This window comes from Taurulus bubalis (genome assembly GCF_910589615.1).
Source record: "Taurulus bubalis genome assembly, chromosome: 16".
Classification (NCBI taxonomy): Eukaryota; Metazoa; Chordata; class Actinopteri; order Perciformes; family Cottidae; genus Taurulus; species Taurulus bubalis.
In genome coordinates this window covers 10328451-10351534 of record NC_136604.1, presented here as the reverse complement: position 1 = coordinate 10351534, position 23084 = coordinate 10328451, and the positions used below count along the sequence as shown (strand labels likewise).

The following is a 23084-nucleotide window of genomic DNA, read 5'->3' as shown; positions in this document are numbered from 1 at the left end:
TGACCTTGCTGTTCACCTTGACAATGTGGAAATAAAATAATCTTCTTCTTTCAGCATATTTCCCCGAGAGCTGAAGGAAGTGTTTGCCTCTTGGAGAGCCCGATGTGCTGAGCGTGGAAGAGAGGATCTTGCCGATAGCCTCATCAGCTCCTCCCTATTCCTCCGCTTCATGTGCCCAGCCATCATGTCCCCCTCCCTGTTCAACCTAATGCAGGAGTACCCCGCGGAGCGCACGTCCCGCACGCTCACGCTTATTGCCAAGGTGATGCAGAACCTGGCCAGCTTCAGCAAGTGAGTCCCTGTCATTGCCTTTCCTCTTTCAACAACGTTAACTTGATTCAGTTCACTTTTAGATGTCTAGACGCTGACGCGTGTGCGAGATGGGATGCGTGTCACAGACACAAATTCCCATTTACGGAAATACAGGCTTGCAGTTTTAACTGCGAGGGTACAAGCTGTTACTCACCCACAGCGAGCTCCGAGGCTTCTAGCTGCGACACATTTGTTCCTACCTTCCTACCTTCAGTTCTTAGAATATTAAAACAAATCTTTGTGGTTAAATATGTAGGTACACTTACTTTATAATTAAGACGTCAAAGGTTTAATAATTTAACAGACACTTAGGGAACATTGGATACAAATTATCCTAAAATATTATAACTTATGTAATTTGTTTCCTCATTGACTCAGGCCGTAGTAACAATTTCCCAAAAGGAACGCACACAATAAAGAATAAATACCAAAAAGGTATCGAACAGAAACGACTAGAAAGGTGCACTGCGTAGAATGCAGTCTGCACAGCCACTGTTGTATTGTGTGATTGAACGAATACAACCCATAATTGGCTTACCCCCTGTCAAGCGCACCAAACGCCTGTAAGGCAATGTTAAACACACTTCATTCAAAGTAAAAACAAGTGGTGATGAATGCAGACAATCATCTCAAAGTCATCGTATAAGACACTACGTACAATCTTGCCAAAAACAAAAATTAAACTCACCAATCTGTCTTCCTTCGTAGCGGCGGCTGAGTTTCGGTGAGGTACATCAGTGTGTGTGTGTACTGATAGTTCTGCTAGGGAGAAACACATTATAAACAATGTAATGGTGGTCTATGTTAGCAACTATTATCAAAACCAAGATATGACTAAAAAATGGTGTGTATAACATACTCACTGCTCAATTGCTTTACATGCAGAGTGAATATGAGTAGGTAAAGGAAAAGGCAATCACTGTCACATAATATATATGACACAATATAATATAATAATATATTCAACTCAACTTCTACACATCCCTTAAGTGTAAATATTAGATCCTTCCGCAGTGCAATTTGGAGTATGTTTCATCTTCATCTTTCCTATTATTATTGTCTATGCAGATTTGGACCCAAGGAGGAATACATGTATTTCATGAACGAGTTTCTGGAAATGGAGTGGGGCTCCATGCAGCAGTTTCTCTATGAGATCTCCAACATGGAGGCCGGAGGAAACGCTGGAGGGTTTGAGGGCTACATCGACCTCGGAAGAGAGTTGTCCATGCTCCACAGTTTACTGTGGGAAGTCATGGGCCAGCTTAGCAAGGTGGGTGAAATAACATGCTGGAACTTTAAATAAAACATTTTAATATGATTTCTTTCTCTCACTGAAGAATGGAGAAAGAGTTGTAAAATGAGGTTCTGCAGTTATTTTTCTGTCAGACAGGATTTATATTATTTGAACTCCATTAAAACTGAGGTAGAATTAGCACTTTAATATTTAACTACAGTGCTTGCAATGTTAATTTATATATATATTTATATAGTTGTAACGTAATGAAAGTAATACATATTTTATGTTCAGCCCTAAATTGTCTTCAAAGTATGTGCTTTTTCATTTCTGAATTCGGTGTTCCTTGAAAGATATTCTGTGTTTTCTGAATGACATTTACATTTTATGAATGAACAAGTGAATCATATTGTATACAGCAGCGATTTACAACCCCTGGGGCAAATTAGACTGGGCTGCATGAAATGCTGAATAATCTAATCTCTCTTCCAATACCTACTCGGATACATAAAATTAGTGTATCTGCCATTAATGAGTACAAAGCTTCCTTTATCCCCAAATTAAATATTTACAACACATGATAAAATGATAAGGACTTTAAACTAAAGTTGGTTATGAGTACACAAGGAAATCAGTTCCCCCTTACCTTCTTCCTAGTTGTCATGACAGCTATATGAGAATAAAGGTCGGGAACAAAAGGCACGTGAGAATTGTTTTTTCTTGATTTTTAAAATGTTTCCGTGTTGAAGGACGCCATTCTCAAACTCGGACCCCTGCCAAGGCTGCTGAATGACATCAGCGTGGCCCTGAGGAACCCGCAGCTCCACATGCCTACAAACCACCAGCCGGACAGACCGAAGGACAGACTCTTCTCGCGCCCATCTTTCAATCGTCTCATGTCCTCTGACTTCCAAAGCCTTATGATGCGTGACTTAAACAGGTATCCTCGCATAGTTTCCTTTCTCATGTATTTTTGATTTCATCACTTCTACACATAACATTGGATTTGCATATCGTCCAATAGGACTGAGCCAAGACGGGTAATGCTAATGATTTTAAAATTTAAACAGATTGATTCCTGCGGACTTGATCAAGAGAGTGTGACTGGTCATATTGGCAAATATGCACCTGCAGCACATAAACAGAATAATTACAGTTTATGGGTGTAATTAACAGTAGCACATAAATAGGACAAGAAAAAATAATTAATAAGGATTCAGTTGCTCAAAAACAACAACACTGGAATATTTCTAAAAGCCCATAATGCTAATGCACCTCTTCAGGCCTTTTAAGTAGTTTATCAATCAGCAGTTGCCAGCACCATCTGTTCCCAGACTCTCTTACCCAAACCTGTTTCCTCTGTGTTCCCATTCATGTCGGCACTCTGCTATTGTCAAGAGACAGTTGCTCTCATTACAGCATAACTGTTTAAGTAAGAACTCTTAAAGTAAGAGAAACACTGTGGTAATATCAGAGGACTCCACTGCAGCTATTTTTGTGTCTATTATACTAAGCAATAGCGCTGTTTCGAGCAAAAATCTTTAGCAGTAAACATGTAATTGAATGAGAAAGACTTTAATCAGCTGCTGTTCGGCGTGAGAGGAGAAACTTCTGGAAATTCAAAGCAACACAAGGAACGACACACCTGCTACGAGTGATTGGCAGGATGGAGGTCATGCCTTCTCCTTGCTGGGTTTCCACACAGTTCAGAATGCAACAATTACATAATACAACTTATTTAGTTCTTCAACAACAGAAAATCTAGTCGACTGTGATTATATTGAATGACAGAATTCTTTGGTTTCTTCACATGTTTCACATGTTTCATTATGAAATGAGAATAGCAAAGGAATAATGCTACTGTCGTTTTTATTTATTATTAATTGATCAATATATTTTCTCCTGTTGATCCTTGGCTACCAATCTGATCAATTTGTTTTATCTTTATTTTATTTGAACATTTATTTACAACAAGCTATAGCAACAGCTAATGAGTGCATTTTATGACCACGTAATATTTATGTAAAACAGGCCAATAGTCAGACCCTTGCAAGGTGGAGCGAGATTAATCTAGTGGGTTGTATAATAATTTATAAATGAGGAAAAAAATTAAGATTATTCACCAAAATCACTTGATTAAACTTGCAATGTCATTCATGCAATGAGGAAAAAGAGATCGGACCATCTGTCCTCTGCTTACGCTCGTCTTTCTACATACGACGATTTAATGGGATAATGTAAAATAATAGAATCCGGTATAAAATATCTATTTGAGATGGTGTTTATAAACGCATCGAAGCCATTTGTAACATGTCTCTCTTGTGTTTCTGCAGTTCAATTGACATCTCACGCCTGCCATCCCCTACGACTGGAATCTCAGCTGTAGAATCCCTCTCGTCGAATCTGAACATGAGGCGCCATGCAGAACGAGACCTCCGCTCGTCGAGGGAAGTGTTCTACGTGACGCGCCCGCCGCTGGCTCGGTCCAGCCCCGCATACTGCACAAGCAGCTCGGACATCACTGAACCGGATCCAAAGGTACAATGTCAAGGTCAGGTATCACACTGTTATTAAATTGAGGTGAGCACTTCGGCTTGATTGCTTTGTTTCTGAGTTAGTTGGGGCAACAATTTTTTGAATGAATTCCTATAACAAGATTGGATTATAATTACACTTTAGATCACAGTAACAGGTTTTTAGTGTTGTATTATTTAATCAGCAAAGCCATTTTCAAATCTCAAGACTTTCGATTTGATAACATAGTATTTGGTTGTAATGTAAGATTTTCTGAAATAATAACATTAAAAGGCCAAACATTACATTAAGTAAGTGTCACCTCATTTCCGGTCATCTTTGTGTGCTGATTTTACAAACGAAAGACAAATGAATTAGTTTTTAAGTAAAATATTTGGCATAGACTTTTTCAACACAACAGAAAATATAAAAGAAAAACAAGCCAATACATTTGTTTTTAAAAAACATGGAAAATAAGCTCAAATGAAAAAAAAGAACAGGAGAGTACTATAGTACTATGAGTAGCATACATATATAAACACAAGTAGCTGTCTAAAAACATCAATATAACTATATATGACTGCTAAATCTGTTTTGAAATTCAATTTAAAACTGAAGATATACACATTTACTGTACATTTAGAAATGGAGTAATGTCGTTTCCTTGTTGTGAGTCCTTGTATGTACTGAACTCCAGTCCAAAGTAAGGCTACAATAATAGATTTTACTGTTTTTCTCAGGTCCATAGTGTGAATAAAAGTGTGTCCATGATGGACCTTCAGGACTCTCGCATGAACAGCATTTCCAACCTCAACTCTGTGGGAGACATGCTCACCTCCTCTCAAGCCTCCATTGCCGGCTTGGGCCACAGCTTCGGAAACCTCTGTGGTCCTCTCCGTATGGGAGGGCATATGCCAGCGGGCTCCGCAGGCTCTGGTCTGAGGCTGAGCCAGATGGGCCACATAGGGGGGCCCACCGAATCCATCTCCCAACAGCAGCAGCAGGCAGCAGCCGCCATGCACTTCCCCCTGTCTTTCCAGAACCCGCTATTCCATCTGGCCGCCCAGAACTCCCCGGCTCAGTCTCAGCCTCCTCCCCCTCCTCTCCTCCTCGCCCCGGAGCAAGAGAATGGCCACCACGACTATGCACCGGCTTTTGGCAACAGTGCTTTCTCCCGCAGCGAGGACTTGTCCGCCCTGCGGTCACAAAGCAGTCTGGTGCAGCCCAGCATTGTCCACTCACACAGTTACAGTGATGATTTCACCCGGCAGAATCAGAGCAATGACTTCGCCTGGCACCAACTGTCACTGCAGGTTCAGGTAGGAATCTCTAATTTGTCAGAAAGACAGTTTGTAATGATATGCAATTTTCTTTTGCTTAACTTCTTATTTTTCAAATGTTTGCAAATCTTAAGCAATAAATATAGAGAATAATAATAGATAAAACATATAACTTAATTGTATATACAGGTGACCTTAACGGTTTGGTGTATACAATTATATTTATGGATGTAATCTGTAACTATCTATAATGAAGGTTTTTTTTATACAAACAGTGGACAGTGCGGTCTAATTTTGCAACAACATCTGGTATAACTACTCATTTTATAGGCAAAGAGCTGACTAGTCATCATTGATTGTAAAGCTAAATTGGTAACAACAGAACGTCTCTCACCTATTAATGAGTGTACGACCTGTAAAAGACAACTTCCATCAGGAGAAAAATTGGTCTCCATATTTATTCTGAAGTGTAGCTGAATACCCAGAATGATGTTGCATTTTGAAGCGTGTTTTAGCTCTCACTTATATTCACATCCGTTGTTCACTTGTATCTGTTTAAGTGTGATCTCTAACTACCTCTCTATCCATCTGTGATGTTTACAATGATTCAGATCACATTTTAAATCTTCAAACTGTTGAGTGTTGATTGCTTGACGCTGGATGGTGGTGGTTGGTTGCTTGCCTGTCAGACTTGTCACAGTCTACACTCATTTGCCACTTTATTGGAGTGCATTATACGAACAGGTTCAGTTATATTGTCCTCCAACATTTATATCAATGAGGGTGGGCTAAATAATAGAAACACCTCTGTATTTTTATGCCACTTGAAACTCCTGGCTAGCTTCTATACATTTGAGTGGCCAAATAAGGTTAAAGTCTCAACAACAATTGATACAACTTGATGGTTTTAAAGCTTCAAACTGCAGAGATGCCTAATTTATGGGACTACCTCTAGTCTAAAACATCAGTGGATCTTTTTTTTTTTTGTCCTTTCACCCTTGCAGTTCTTTGGATCCTGCTTAAACTTGTTTTCACTGTGTTCAGACTTGATTTTCAGGTTGCAGAACAAAGCTTGAATCCAACAGAATAGGAATGCCAGCAGAGACAGATACAAATCTAACAGCCAGCCTTCATCATCCAGACAACACTCTGAAGCATGATCACTGGTCTGCTCTGCTGAGCTCGGGGCGATCATTACTGTTGATACTTCTCATAATAGGTTCTACTATACATATTTTAACCCTCTTTGTATGTAGATCAGAGTCCATACTAGAGTTTGAGCATTTCCAGTAAAGCCGATTAACTTTTGAGAAAAAATATTTTATACACATGAAATAAATATATGTATAATTAGTTTCAAACTTGTTTTTAAACACATGGGATCCCAAATTATAATCCTACATTTAAATGTCCCTTGTTTGAGTGCTTGATTCTTGTGTTTTTGGGAACAGCTTTTAATTAATGTAAACTGACCTTTTTGGCTGAGACTTGATGATGTGTGCAGAAGTCTGTACAAAATGATAGTGTTTAGTGATGTGGTCATGTTGTCTTGAGCTATTTATGTCTCACTGCGTGGGCTTTAATAGAACAAACATCACAGGCCTCCTGTTTATTAATGCAGATGGTGTGTCGGAACAAGGATCTATCTATCCATCCATCATCCATCTACTTACCTTCCGAGACATTTCTGACCATCCAGAGCTCTCAAGTCGGCTGGGACAGCTATGCTTCTGTCCCCAGACTCGGAACAAAACACCAGTATTCAGTTTCTGTGCACATTTCTAGAACAAATCTAGAAAACCTTCTTTTTGCCACTTCCTTTCATTTAATCCAATAATTTGGGTCTGCTTCCTTCATATCTAGCCCTGCACTATAAGTAAACAGTGATTTTACTCTTTTGTAATTGTAGTCTTTTTATATGTTTATATGTTTCATATGCTGTTGGCTTTGTGTCTTATTGGACCACTGGGGGTCATCAAATCAATCAATCCTCTTGTCTCCTCTCAGGAGTCTCTTCAGCAACAGCACCTGATGGGAGTTGTATCCCAGTCAGCCACTGGGACGGGGACCCCCGCCTCCTTGGCCACACCACCTACTACAGTTCACCACGTGCGCCAGTCGTCCATGGCTGCGCCACAACACCTCAAGTCACAGCGGTCTATTAATACTTCAGCCACCGCCACACCTCCAAAGGTTCGCCCGCAGAGCAGGAACCTCCTCCTCGACTCTTCTGACCCAAACTTCAGTGGCAGTCAGCCGAAATTGCGCCATTCTCAACATCAACATCAACATCAACAGCAACAGCAACAACAGCAACTACAACAGCAACTACAACAGCAATTACAACAGCAACAACAACAACAACAGCAACAGCAACAGCAACATCAGCAACAGCAACATCAGCAACAGCAACATCAACTGCATCAACAGCAACATCAGCAGCATCAACAGCAACATCCGCAGCAACAACAAGAAGCGCAGCTGTCGGTGACAGACAGTCCAGCTCCCGGACTCCCATACCAGACAAGCTCCGCCAAAGAGAACCAGGGCCCTCAAGCAGCTGCAGAGGAGTCAACAGACACGCCCACAAAAAGCACCAAGAAGTCTCAACAGACACAACTGCAGACGCCACAGCCGCATCTGCTCAAACCAGGCAATAAACAGGTAAATCTAACTAAAGTCTCTTCATTTAAGAACTGTCCAGCCTAAATGTGGCGTTGTCCTGTTGTCAAGGCATTTCTATTACGAAGACGTGCGTTGATGTTGTTTCAGGGTTCTCAGTCGACCTTGAACACCCCGGCCCTCAATGAGCGGACAGTCGCGTGGGTGTCCAACATGCCACATCTCTCTGCTGACATTGAGAGCCTGCGGCCAGACCGTGAGGGTCAGCTGAAGGAGTACTCCAAGAGCATGGATGAATCGCGACTAGAGAGGGTCAGCAAGTTTTGGTTTACTCCCTTTTTTCATGAAGTTAACTCACTTGCTTCCTATGAATACTTAAAATATAAAAAGTATCATCTGGTCAGTTAACCTACAAAATGATTGTATAGAACAAACTCTAGTAACTTCTTTACTTGCATTCAGAGATGTTTAGTTTCAGTACATAGACCTTCATCAGGTTTCTTTACAAAACAATGGGAGAGAATGTCTTAAATAGGTTGGTAGACCCACGTAGACCAATCAGGTCACACTACACAATGACATCACTGAATCAATCATGAACATTGCATCAAGGCCTAGAATATCAGCATGAAAACATATACATAATTTCATACGGAAAGAGTTTCTTAAAAATTATTTGAAATAGACATAATGAAGAAAAGCTGCCATACCAAGATAAATGTTTATGCAATGTAGTTCAGAAATGGTTGGCGATTGACAAATATGTCACCTAGAATATATATATATATATATATATATATATATGTATATATATATATATATATACTGTGCTATAAGTAAGTGCCATAGGAGCGCTACTAAAGTGTTATTAATATACGAGTGTAATTCATTTGGGATGAGTACAAAACAAACAGAAACATAACAGAGAATATCTCATATCATTGCATTGAGATGAAACTCATCAGTCAAACGAAACAAAAAATAGTTAAAAAACATTTGCTTTTTCTAATATCTAAATATGCATCATCTGTTTCAACCTTTTCTGCTGTCTTGCAAGTATAAATTACGGCTATAACAGAATCGTACATGAGTTGCATAATGGTGGCTGTTGTGCATTTTCTCTGATAAACATCCCACATTCTTGCCTTCATTATAAATGCATGTCTATGCAGTGCTTATTGTACAGAATCAAAATGTGTGAATTCACACATTCAAGCCGACCACAGTTCCGCTGCAGGTTTGTCTGGTCTTTCCCACTTGCAGCTGAACATATAGAGAGGCACACCACAGCTCCGTGTCATTCAGGAAGAATCCTGAATACGAGTGTCGACACAGGTGAAGTGACTTTATTTTTATTTCAGGCAAAAGAGTACGAAGAAGAGATATATTCCTTGAAGGAGCGGCTGAAGATGTCTCATCGCAAGCTTGAAGAATATGAGCACAGACTTGTGTCGCAGGAACAGCAGACAAGCAAGATATTGATGCAGTATCAGAACCGCCTGGACGACAGTGAGCGCCGGCTAAAGCAGCAGCAAGTGGAGAAGGACTCTCAAATCAAAGGCATCATCAACAGGTGATTAGTGTTCAGGTTGAACTAGAGGTGGCAGAAATGAGGCTGTGCAAATTACCGCTGGGCTTTCTCTATTGACGCAACTTTCTACCAAGTACATAAATCCAGTAAAATATAAGTGAAAAGATTGAAGTGTAGCAAGTTATGGATTTCACCTGGAAAAACAAATGTTAGATTGCTACAACAAAACACATCTGCAAGGTAAAATGTATGAAAGGTGGTTAAATGTGGTGACGAGCTTTACAAATGATTTATTTGCCTCCATTTAAAACCCTTTATAGGGCACTCATTGAAATACTTTGTGAGGCAAATGACCATATATGGTTACTTGCACGATAGAGAGCTACAGAAATGTGTTTGGTCTGCTGTATAAATACTCAGACAAACACCGTCCGTCGTGAAGGAAGATGTAGCAAATGGCAACTTCTTCTTAACTTTAAGAGCTTCACAAAATATGATTAATGGCAGAATGGTAGGATTTGTTTGTTGCAGTATATAAAACACAACATTCAAAGGTGGCCCATCCCCCCCAGCTCAATGTCACCAGAAGCGCACACCCCCCTGACCACTGTTGCCAGAACACACAGTGCCTCACATGCAGTAGCAATTCAAGAGCGATGTACCTGACTTTGAGCTTTGTCTGCTTGGTGTTTCGACTCGCTATATTTGCGTTTTCTTTGGCGCTGTTTCCATCATTTTTGTAGCCTCCTCTTGGATGGGTGATTACAATCTGACACCTAGTCGCTATGCTCTTGTGGAATCTAGCCCTCATACCCTGCGCCGTGTGGCTGGAGGCTACACACCCAGTTACCAAAACCTGATGCCAAGAAACGGCCCGAACATAGCAACCCTAAAAGAAAAAAGAGAATGCAGGCAGAGGGGCGTGGTCTCTGCACACACAGACTGCCACACACCTCTAGTGGATCATACGTGATGATTGCGAGGCATTCCTGTTGTAGTAGACCATACATAGTTTTTTAAGAAAATTCTACTCATTTTGCAAGTCAAATATGACTTGCATGATGTCATATGTATCAATTCTTAAAGTAATGGTTCAACATTTTGGGCAGTATGCTTATTTGACAAACTTGCTGCAAGTTAAATGAGAAGATACCGCTCTCATGTTTGTGCTGGGAGGAATTAAGCATAGCTTGGCATAAAGACTGGAAGCAGGGGCAAACAGCCCTCCTGGTTCCTCCTGACTTTAGCCTCAGACTTAAAGATACTCCCTGGAGTTTGTGTTCGTCAACAAATTAAGTATATATTCACATAACACTATCCATTTTGGCACTTATATACATTTAGCTAGATTTCTAGCTGTTTTTATGCGCATCTTTGTAAAACACAATTTCTTTTGAAGGAATGTAAATACTGCAAAAAAAAACAAAAAACATTGTTACACTTTCCTTTTATTGATACCCCACATTTTCGACCTCAGCTAAGTGCAACATAGTTCAATGGAAATGGACTACGCACATGAAGCATGTGAATGTAAGTGTCCACTGAAGCTTCTGCTCCACTAAAGAGATGAAAAATGCCGCCAGACTAAAACATCTGTGTGGAGCTACGAGAAGAAGGTAACGTTCCTCAAATTAATATATGACACAAATATAAATACCATATTTTCTACATTGTTTTCTGTCGTTTGTTGTTTGACTGGCGCCTGCATTACAGTCGTGAATGAAAACGCACTTTGATTAACATTTTCTGAAAATTTGCACCACAATAATAACTTGTAACGCTGTAGAACTCAAAATGGAGACATCCAAAGGACTCACTCATCAACACATTTTCCCCTCGCACTAGTACTGGTGAAAAACTCCACAGGGTACCTTTCATGCACAGACAAGAGTGGTATCGATCTTCTCATCCAGCTCTCAGAGAGAAAGCAAATATGTGTATTTCCCAAAATGTAGAACTATTCCTTTAAATGTAGCTCATTTAAATATCACAACTGATATCAAAAATCATACCCATTAGGCTCATACTTTAATATGAAACACGTCACAAGTTTGGTTCAATTTATTTCAATAACTTGATTACAAGGACAGAAGAAAGAAGCAGACTAATTCTGACTGTAGCTCCATGTACTTAAAGGAAATGTTTCATGGATCAAAGTAGGATTCCTATCCAATGAAATGCTCGGTGCATCACATTACATTTATTTCTGAAAGCCATTTTTTTTAAATAACTTGAGTATACAGCACTCACGTCTCATTTCATTTGGTAGAAAACCTCCTTGAGTTAAATTAAACATGTTTCCCTGAGTACAGATACAGCAGACGGGTGCACACTGAACTATCCTGCATGCACTCATTTCACAAGTTGTGTATCTGAACAGCTGAATTTGAACTGCCGGAATTATTCTGACCACAGTTCCAATTCAGCTTCAGGAAGCTCTGAGGATAGCTGAATGCACCCAGAAAATTGTCAAGACCTTAATATCATCATATGGCTACATAATCCTACAATAAATTTGAAGAACACCGGCTTTATAATTATTTTTTTTTTTTGTCAACCGGTATGTTTGTTTCTATTTCCCTGTTGTCAGACTCATGGCTGTGGAAGATGAGCTGAGAGTGGGTGCCATTCCTGATATTAAGCCTCGAATCCTCACAGACCAGGTTTGTGCCTGTGTCTACGTCTTTTATCATCCCTATTTGCTAAACCGGTCATGTCCTAAAACAGCTTGCATCATTCTTACATCACATTCAGTGCTTTTGCCAAAGCCAGAGCAAGGGAAAAGTTTGCAGCTGTCAAACACTTCACCTATACCCATCTTTCAAAAGTACGTTTGTCACATCTGAAAAAAAACATGTCGCCATTATACCGCCGCGGAGGGGTAAAATACAGTGCTCATCCTAAAAATCAAGGGCTTGATGGAGCTTAAATGTTTGTGCAGAGGTTAATCTAGTTCTGTGAAGGAATAGCAAGTGTTCAGGGCTGAAGCTGGATATTATTTACCACGAAAAGATTATTACTATTATGACACAGAACGCATCCTTCGTCAGAAAACCTTGACTGTGACTCACCAGTGCGTCATAGTAATTCTGCAGGGCTCAGTGGCGTGAATGCACCGTGCGGGCTCAATGTGAAGTGTGTGTGTGTGTGCGTGTGTGTGTGTGTGTGTGTGTGTGTGTGCGTGTGTGTGTGTGTGTGTCGCTTTTACGCTGAAATAACTCAGTAGAAACAACATTTGCTGTCCTTGAAATACACTGTCAGTCTTTCAGTGCTCAATATCAAGAGCAAATAGACTAAATTTGCCCCCTTGAAAAATTCAGGGAACAAAATACTATTTTCTCCACTGGGCCTGCTGTGATATTGTTATTGTTTTTTTCAGCAGACTTCTTAAACAAATAGGAATGTGTGATGAGAATAGACGTCCAAACTCTGCAGCCCAATTTAGAGTGTAATAGAGCAGGATTAGTTTGCAAGCCGTCCTTTTTGGCTCAAAATATAGTCACAGCTGTAAAAGCATCACTCACGGTTTCAGTTAATGGATTCACAGTCAAAATAAGTGTTGAGAAATGCTTGTCTTTAGGATTATGAGCGTTTTGTTCATTACTCATTGTGAGTGTGAATATAATTTTTTGCCATGGACAGAAAACTGAATTAAGATTTAAAGGAACAATTCAGTATTTTAGGAAATATGTCTAATTTGCTTTCCTGCCAAGCGTTGAATAAGAACATTAATACAAGTCTTGTATCTGGATGTTAAATATGTAGCTGGAACCTGCAGTCGGTTAGCTTAGCTTAGCACAAAGACAGGACACAGGAGCAGTCATTTCCACAGGTCCCCGCTGATTACCTGCCAATGAAACAGTCAAGAAATACGCAAGCACATGATACCCCGTAAAATGTCAAAGTGACATTTTTTTTACTTTTTTGTATGGTTTAATCAAAATCAATATATAATGTGAGTGCTGGTAGGCAAATGTAGTTGCCTTTGGACAAAGTGAGGCTTGCTGTTTTTGAAGCTAAGCCCAGACCATGCGGGGCTGAGGTCCCTGCTGCTCTGCCTGAGCACGGCTGCCTAAAATGACAAAATGACATCTGCAGCTCAGCTGGGAATTCTCAAACTTATGGCACCAGTGTTTAATTGGTACGTTCCTTTTTTTATTCAGTTAACATTTCTATTTAACTGCTTTAATATCAATTATTATTAATATATGTGTTACCATCATTACTATGCAGTTGATTCAATGTGTTTGGGACACATTCAGTAACAACAATACAGAAAGTAACAGACTCCCTTAAAATGAGTTTTGTGATTTTTTTGAGTTAGGGGAAATTTTATAAACCTTGTGAAACGCTGTTCACGACAAACTCTTAATTATTTGTCGCCTCTTGTAAATTCGACAAATGTAATACATTATTACAGTTATTCAGAATCAGCTTTATTGGCCATGTGTGTGTACACATACATGGAATTTGACTCCGGTTACACATTGTTCTCGTTGTGTATATATATATATATATATATATATATATATATATATATATATATATATATATATATATATATATATATATATATATATATATATATATATATATATTAGATACAGTAAACAAGATAAATATAAAAAATACATTAAAGCCAACAGAGTAGTCAGAGCAGTGCATGGAGGTGCTGATGGAGGTGTCTGATTAATTGTTCATCAGAGTGAGGAGGTCTCAATATAAAAAAAGGAGTCAAAAGTCAGTTTATCATGGTGTGTTGCAGCATCGCCTTGTCGGCTAACATCACCATGTGTCTCGTAGTGAGCTGTAACTTAAGTCATAACTCATGCTCTGCTTATATGTTCACGTAACTTGGAACTCTTCAGACATTACACACTTTGTCGTCCTGGCTCAGCATGAGTTTGTGCCACTGCTTCCCTTCTTTTTTTTACCAGTCAACAAGTATTTCCACATGTGTTCCTGTCAACCATCTCTGAATTGTCTCGTCTTGCCTCCATTCTATTCCACATTTAAAGTGTTGAATTATTCGGAGCTAAATGAGCAGAATGCCCAGGCCAGGTGGCACCACTTTGCCCTGTTTCCAGTCGTTATGCGAAGCTGTTACAGACATGAGTAGTATTTTAGAGAGTGATCTTCTCGTCTAACTCTCGTAAATAAAGATTCCTTAAAACTGAATGAAGATGTAAACAGAGTAAGTAGTTATTTCATCTGTTTTCTCTCCCTCCTGTGTGTCCGGTCTGTCAACCAGGGCTATGGCCATCCAGGATCCTGACTGCCAATACCAAAGTGACCAGAGTTCTTGAAGGTCACTCAAGTGTAAGAAGATTCACATCCTACAAAACCCCTGAAGAAAAGCTCTGCAGTGGATCCAGCAGGACCACTGGAGGCTTCGTCTCGCAGCGTTCTTAAAAAACTTTGCACATATTCAAACTTTGCCTGTACCAGAACTTGACAATCAGTTAAGCGTGAGGACCAACGTGTGCAGTAAATTCTCTGCACATAATGACTGAAATATAAGCCAGTGCCACAACGATGGCAATACTGTACCTAACAAGTTTATTTATTTAAGAGGAAAAATGAGAAGAGATGCGTAAAGCACTGGGGATGAAGATGGATTCATGATTTCCCCCCGCTACAAGCAGCACACTTGCTTCTCACTTCAGTGGCTGCAGACACAATGTAGAAAAGGCTTTAATAAGCACAATATCCCCTCATGGTGACCTGTGACAAGCAACAAGCATGTTAATCAGTGGATCAGTTGCCATCTATGATCCTCAGAACAAGGGTCCAAGCAAAGACCTATATTACTATTTGATTCAGATTAAATCATTTAGTAACATATTCTCACTGCAAAACTCTTTTCACTGACAAAAGGTGGTTATCATTATGATTTTGCATCCTTTCTAGTACAGCCATCGATCTGAATAGATGCCAAATGTATCTTACAATCAACTAACTGCTTTAAAAACAATCTAAACCTTCTCGTTGGTAACATTGTCCTTCAGCACACAGTGTAAAGCCAGAACTAGTCTGTCTTTCAGTGTATAGAATAAGTATTTCTTAAAGCTACTAAACCTTTTTAAAAATGGAAATACTTTATAAATAATCTGACATTATAATGCGTTTTGTTCACTTTGTAATAATAATATTAATCATGATAAAGACTATATATGACATTTAAAAACAGTGATACAAAGTGCTTCGTAAAAGAAAAATCTACTGAAAATGTAAGAAAACATTGATTGTAATGTCTCTGGAGGAGCCTTGTCAAGTCCGAGACAATAATATCTCAGCTTGGCCTTGGAGACTCCAAATGTATAACACAACAGGCAAGGGCATTAACCAATCAATGAAAAGATGCTATTGGTTGCATTATGGGAAATTAGGGTCCTTTAACTTAATGGAAGTGCAATACTACTTCACTGGAGTTGCCCCTCCCCCTTGAGGGAAAACAAACTATACTATATCTATTTAACATTGTCTTTAGAGAAAAGTTATGTCCGAAAGATGATAGTGATAGCTGCAGTTTCTCCAGCAGCAATAGCAGGACTCCATCTGATCTTTAAAAGCCTCAAAAGTAAAGTATCAATCAGAGAAAAAAATCATGGCTTTCACTATTAATCTTTTTGGCCTTTTTACGTTTTGTTGTACAGCACTTTGTAACATTGGCTTGAAAAGTGCTGTTTGAATAATTTTTTGATAACTATGATTATAAACATTATGTGCAACTGGAAACAAATCATATTATAGCAAGTAGTGAATTACTCATCTGTTGTGTTTAATGTTTCTGAAGCATAGATGTGCAACAGTTCTGCATGTGCTTTTTAAATGCGAGGACGAGTAAGTCGATTTGTTGTTAGATATTATTCTAATCTACAAAAAAAGAAAACCTTTGACGTGGCTTTCTTATTGGAAGGCATCTTTTTATATCCAACCTGCTGACTTTTTTTTCCAATAGAGAGTGGCGTTCAGCCTTTTGCATTATACAACATCAAAGTACTGAGAGAAAGGACCAGAGAACAAAAACGGGAGTGACGGGGAAAACAATAAAGAGTTTCCAAGCAGGGATATGTAGTATATGTGCATAAAATTTGACTGCCTTACAGTCTGTGCCACAAGGCCCAAAATAACAATGCCAATAAAAAAAAAAAATTGTAAACTTTGTATATTAAATGTCCTATTTTGTAGTCAGGTGATGAATTAAAAAGCAGTGTGTTGGTTAACTCTGTATGTTAGTCAGAATCATTTATATTACAAATTTCATGGTTGATATCATTTATCTTAACCTCTTGCCTTTAAAAAGATACAAAGGTTTATGTTACCAGAAATGTATAAAATAGCTTAATGTATATCTATTCTTATATGTAAAATGTATTCAAATCAAGGGTAGGCCTTCAGGCATGTTTAACTTGTGGTAAAAACTGATTCTTATGGTATTAACTCTTAATGCTGCAATCCAGAGCTATAGTGCTATGGTGAGTCTGAGTTCATGGGATAAGAGCTGAATAAATTCCCAGCATAGCACATTTCTGTCCTGTGGAAAAATGAGACGTTCTGGAAGTATCTCGCCTATGTTTGTGTAACCAAAATAGCAGTGGTGCTTTCAACAATACTGGATTGCAGTTTTAAGTTATCTTTTGAAATGTGCGTTTTATTTATTTGGCCTACATTGCAATACAGTATGTTGAAATGTTATACTGCACATCTGTTTTCATTCAATGAGAAGCTGCAATCCATAAACTGGCAGATGTTTATGAAGACATACAAATCTATGATATTCCCATGTATTCTTGAAACGTTCATTATTTTAGCTGCAGTGGTACAGTCTGCTACCTCTGACATCTCTATACCACAACCTGAGAGGAGACGTTTTTTTCATGTGGCTAGATAGCCTCCATTTATTTCAGAGACAATGCTATCAAAAACCTTATGATTTTAATATAATTTGTCCTGGTTGCTGGTTCATTACTATTTTCGGATTTTCTATGTGTAACTTTTGCCATCACAGGGCCATTTCTAAAGTTCATCCTGTTTACTATTGTATTAAGTGCCATTACCATAATATTCATGCACATCTCCTTTACAGGATGAGATTGATTGTGTTCCAGGTATTCGCTCTCAGGAACACAGAGGTATTGCTAGCAAGAACTTTTGATATCTTCGATGCCAAATGCACAAGAGTATTGAAACACAATCTTTGGCAAATGTCCGAGCAAAGCTAAATACAATTTAAAAAAAAAAGAACATGCAAAAAAAAAAGCAACTACACTGCTTTTATATTTGGTTGTTTCCTGGCCCACATCTCATCCGTATACATGGTGTAATGAAATACGTTCTCTTGTATTATTTGTGACATAAAAAGGAAAGCTGAGTTTGGATTCTTGGCCCAAATGAAAAACATGACAAAGGATCCAGCGTAAAGCTTTGATAAGGCTTGGTGAAGAATATTATTGAAGTTACTGGTGAATAAGTGCTTTATGTTTACAGAATAAAGAGATTTTAGAAGATGTATGAACCTTTGCTGACCCAGGGGAGAGGAGCCTCCGCTTTGCTGCAGCTAAAGCAGGACCTAATAAATGAGATATCTTGTATATTTTGAATAACGGTATTTAACACTCATCAGCACATTTAGTTTATAAAATGGATGTATATCATAATATAATGAAACAAGTATTTTTCTTGGCAGCTATTATTCTGCACAATGAATCTACTGTGTCACAAATATATAGTTATTGGGATTTCTGACTTGAATTGGGCCTACTGGATGTAATACCTTAATTTACTTGACATTTCTTTGAAATAAGCCATGCCCCATGGATAAGCCATACCCTCCAGTCCCCTGATGTTGTATGGTGGATGTTTAATGTTGGTGGTTTTATTTACAATGGTAGTTATGTAGGTATGATTGCGCTTGTAATTATTATTATTATTATTATTATTATTATTATTAGTGTAAGTACACTTGATTGATATGATTTGTTTGAACTAAGGGAATGTATTCATTCTTCAGGTGATTTTTCCGAGTGATTTAAATAAACTAATAAATCCCGAAATGAAGATCTTTTATTTGAAGTGAGCAACTTAAGCATTTTTAGAAATTTGACTGAAATAATGGTATGTATGGTATTGTTGTCATACTATAATACAACTTTTTCAACATAATATACTTACAAAATAATAAAAAGCTTGGCATACTACACTGACTTTTTACAACATATTTTATGATAACCTTTTATCAACATACTAGACGATGACATATTTATGACTTTTTCGACATACTATTGTGACGACCCTCCACCTCTCATACACTAGGTGTCCCTGTTGCTGTGCATGTGGTTGTCTGTTGCAGGCGCTGAATGGAGGGTCATCAGCTGTGTGTCTGCTCTGCTTTTAAATACTCCTTAATTCGGCTGCCTTGTGATAAATAATGCATGCACGTTGGAAATAATTTGCTTCTTCTTAGTATCCCTGTTTTATCTCAGTCTCTAAGCTGGGCTGTAACACTATAATATTACTTTTTAATGATTTTTTTTCTCCATAATATGACAAAAAAAACATTATTTCGTATTTGAATATTTAGTATACCATAAGAATACCTTAACAAATGTTATAGTATAGATTGCCATAACAATGTACTAAAAGTTATAGTATATTGTCATTAGTAATGATTCACGAATAATTGATTCACTAGAAAGTCAATAGTATTTAATAAAAGAAAGATACAATTGTATGTAAGTAGTATGCAATAAAAAGCCATAATATAGTACAGCACTACACATTATGCCATCCATTTTTATGGCATACTATAGTTTATGACATTTGTATCGCATCATAAAATAAGACTTTTTATGATATTCTCTAAAATTATATTATTAATGGCATACCTTTTTATTACCCTTTTGGTATGGCATAGTACACTATGGCATATATATTTACTAAAATAATAATATGTCCTTATCACAAAGAGTTAATATTTAGAAATCTACAAAGCTGTAGCTATGTGCAATAATTTCAGCAATTTAGCTGTGAAAAATAGCAATTTAGTCACATAAAGCTTTTGAAAAGCCAACGAATAAATGTGCACACTCACATGCATACTCACACACACGTAGAGAGATACACGGATAGACTTGTGAAAGCTTTATTGCACATGAAGGAGGGGTACACTTGTTGTGGGTCTGTGTGACATGCAAAAGCACAGTAGTGTACAATGGGCAGGTTAGAGCAATTATATTTATTAATTTCTATTCAAATAAATGACACATGTTTATACTTGGACAAGACAACCGCAATACAACCATACAGTGCAATTGTTCTACACTGCAGTGGTAGACATTTGTGCATTACTTTTTTTCAATAAGACAACAATAAGAAGAATTGGAGAAGAAAATGAATAGGAGGGACATCTTGAGCAACACATTTGTAGTGAATCCGTGCATACATTTTCCAAAGTTTAATTTCATGCCTTCCCTATACAAGATACAAGTTGTGCAACCCATTCAGAAAGGTACAACTGTAGAACACAAGACCTACAAGAGCTTAAGTGTGTTTAAGATCCAGCTTATTCACAAAATATCTGAATTATACATGCTTTAAATTCTAACACAATCAAAGCACACTGTTAAAGAATTTGATCATTGCGTTGTGGTTTTACTGGGTGGACACCACTGTTGGAAGTGTTGTCAGGGGTTCGCATCTCCTTGAGTCAGTTTGGATTGTCTCGCTGTAGATGTTATTGAGTGGAATGGCCATCTGCCCAGTTTGTCCCGACCCCTCCTCAGAATGAATGCCATAGGGCATCTTGGACATGACAGCCAGGCTCAATTTGAAGAGCACGTTATGGAGAGCCACACGGTATTCTTTCCTCACCAGACAGTAGATGACAGGGTTGAAGCAGCTGCTGGTGAAAGCTAAGCAGTTGGCCACAGGGAAAAAGTATGTTTGAGCCAAGTAGAATGAGGGGCTGATATCAACGAAGTCAAGTTGGATCAGGACACCCCAAAGTGTGAGGATATTGTAGGGGAACCAGCAGGCGCAGAATGAAAGCACCACCACCGCCACAGACTTTGAAATGCCAGCCTTTCGCAGAGAGCTGCTGCCCTTCAAATTATGCCGACAGAGAAAACGCATCAGGAGCAGGTAGGAGAGGATGATAATGGCGTATGGCAGCAGAAATCCCAGAACAACTCGCAGAAGCTGGTTTATTCCAAGCCAGGCTGTACCATCTGGGAAACGGAGGAGGCATGCTGTGTCGTTGCCACTGCCCACATGTCTCAGGTCTGCAAACACAGCTCGGGGGGCTGCTCCTATGAGTGCTAAAGCCCAGATGAAAGCTGTGGCCACTGGAGAAGTGCAAGATCTGCTACACAGGGAGGCGCTGGGTTGGAGAGCAGTGGCCACATAGCAGTACCGGGTCAAACTCATAGCTGTCAGGAAAAAGCAGCTGGCATAAACATTGAGCCCAGTGAGTAAGGACACAGCCTTGCATGTGGCCAGGCCAAAAGGCCAGCTGTAGTCCATTGCAATGTCTACGGCCCAAAAAGGCAAGACCAGGGAGAACAGCAAGTGAGCCAAAGCTAAGTTGAACACAAAGAAGTTGATGGTGCCGGTGGTGATGGTGTGAGTCGAATACAGAAGGAACATCACGAGCAGGTTGCCCAACACGCCTGCTGTGGCCACAATAAAGTACACCACAGAGATGATTATTCTTAGCCAGGGGGCTCCATCATCATCAGGAAGCTTCAGCCCATTGTCGAAGCTTGTGTTGTGGAAAATCAGATGGGAGTTATTACAGAATGGACTACCACTGCAACCATTCAGGATACTGCTGAAGAGCTCAAGTCTCTTGAAGTCAGTGTTTGACATTTTTCAAAACTGAGGGCAATCCTGCTGAGGGTTCAGGTTGTCCAGCTGTTATTTGCAATGTTTGTTCTCCTTGTGCCAGTGCCAAAAACAAAATGTTAAATTCTGGTCTGTTTATTAGCTAACGGACATCTATCCCTGCAAGGAAAGAGGAAATGATTATGACATAATAGGCGCTGCAGTTTACGAGTAAATAAGGACATTAGCTTGTCAGATAAACAAATTACACTTGAGTGTTACCCACAGAGTTAGATAATCCAATTTGGATCTCAAAATGTTTCACTTTTTTGAGAGGAAACATTGAATACAAAAATGAAGTCATTAAATTAATTTCACCCTTTGAAGTGAAATTGTCATATAATATATATATTTTTAATTATTTTACAGTTTTCAAAGGTTTCAACTCCAAACGTGTTATTTATGGCAAGCAAAATGATTGGAAGTAAAGTGTTCGGAACTGGGTTTAAAATCCCTTTATTTAACATGAATGACTTAATTCTCTCATTAATGTCAGTATGTTTTCATCATCAAAGATCTGAAGCTGTTAACTCTGAGGCTGAGATCTGAGACGGTTAACTCCAAAGACAAGAATTAATTTTGAAGCAAGATGTGCTCGAGGCAGTATGCACCTCAGGAGTATTTTTCTCTTTTGGACTATAATAATTAAAGTTTTAATTTATTACTTGACGTGTGATAGATAAAAAGTGTAATAAACAAACACATCTAAACTATAAAGTTACAAAGAGATAGCAGACTGTGATGTGCTTTGCCCCTACAGTTCTTTTTTGGAATAACTAAATGTTAAATAAAAAAGATATAAAACAGTAAAGTAAATATATGGAAAATGTGCCTGTTAAACTAAAATCCACTTCCACATTTGTTATACATTTATATCTCTATATATTCTAAGCTATATGGAAAAAATGTAATCTTACCTGGTTATCATAAAGGAGGGGAATTGTCAGGGCGCAACAGTTTGTTTTCTTGAAGTCACCAGCTCTGCTGCACAACATGGGACAACAACAACATTGTGCATGTCCCCCATCCTGAATTCATGCTCCACCCCATCCTCATTTCCTCTCTGCATATTCAGACTGGAAGTCACCTGCAATGGCACCACTGAAACACACACGAAACAAGTGCAAGATAAAGTAAAAAAGTAAATGTAACCCCAACATAGATCAAAATACTCAAAAGAGAAATAACTGCTGTGTCGGTCTTGATTCCAGACAAAGAGATACTTTTTTTTTATTACGATTTTTTTTTCACTTCTTCACATTTCATCATATTGTCATCAAACATGTTGGATAGAGATAAACGCAAAACATGTCATTCATTATTGTTGTAAATGTGTTTATATTCCAGTGATCCTGTAACTTGTAGATTTTACCTGTCATAATGCTTGAATGCATCATGACAGAAGATTACACACGTACTCGAACCATTAATGCAATATTGAAATTTGTACCTTTATTTGACACTACGCAACAGCATACATTAAACATGACCACATTACAGTTGTCATGGTCTGACTTGCCTCTAAAAATGCTTGATTACATTTTTTATTCTGCTATGTTTTCCAATATAAAATTTTATTTTCTTCTTGTCCTTATTCAACTAGCACAGTTTGTATGGTGTCTCATAGATATATTGTTTAGTCTTAACTAAAACATAAAATTCAGTTCAGGATCTGTCAGGAAAGGTTAATGAATGGATTACTAGAATT

General features: G+C 38.5%; 2 protein-coding genes across 2 annotated transcripts in view; one reads left to right on the top strand and one right to left on the bottom strand.

Annotated features, from left to right (window-relative positions):
* Window positions 1-17651, top strand: part of LOC306748388 (ras/Rap GTPase-activating protein SynGAP-like) — a gene marked incomplete at both ends in the record, with an annotated part of 30988 nt that extends 13337 nt beyond the window's left edge. The window contains 11 exons of the mRNA XM_079231554.1: window positions 55-291; window positions 1381-1582; window positions 2296-2486; window positions 3880-4084; window positions 4801-5379; window positions 7348-7608; window positions 7771-8004; window positions 8113-8274; window positions 9324-9535; window positions 12084-12156; window positions 17583-17651. Coding sequence (XP_079087680.1) covers window positions 55-291; window positions 1381-1582; window positions 2296-2486; window positions 3880-4084; window positions 4801-5379; window positions 7348-7608; window positions 7771-8004; window positions 8113-8274; window positions 9324-9535; window positions 12084-12156; window positions 17583-17651 — 2425 coding nt within the window. The remainder of the gene's footprint in view (window positions 1-54; window positions 292-1380; window positions 1583-2295; window positions 2487-3879; window positions 4085-4800; window positions 5380-7347; window positions 7609-7770; window positions 8005-8112; window positions 8275-9323; window positions 9536-12083; window positions 12157-17582) is intronic.
* Window positions 17652-20146: 2495 nt separating this feature from the next.
* Window positions 20147-21361, bottom strand: LOC306748387 (relaxin-3 receptor 1-like; the record flags this gene model as incomplete). The annotated part of the gene is made up of 1 exon (XM_079231553.1): window positions 20147-21361. The coding sequence occupies one exon, from the start codon at window positions 21359-21361 to the stop codon at window positions 20147-20149; it is 1215 nt and encodes a 404-aa protein (XP_079087679.1).
* Between the last annotated feature and the right edge of the window lie 1723 nt (window positions 21362-23084).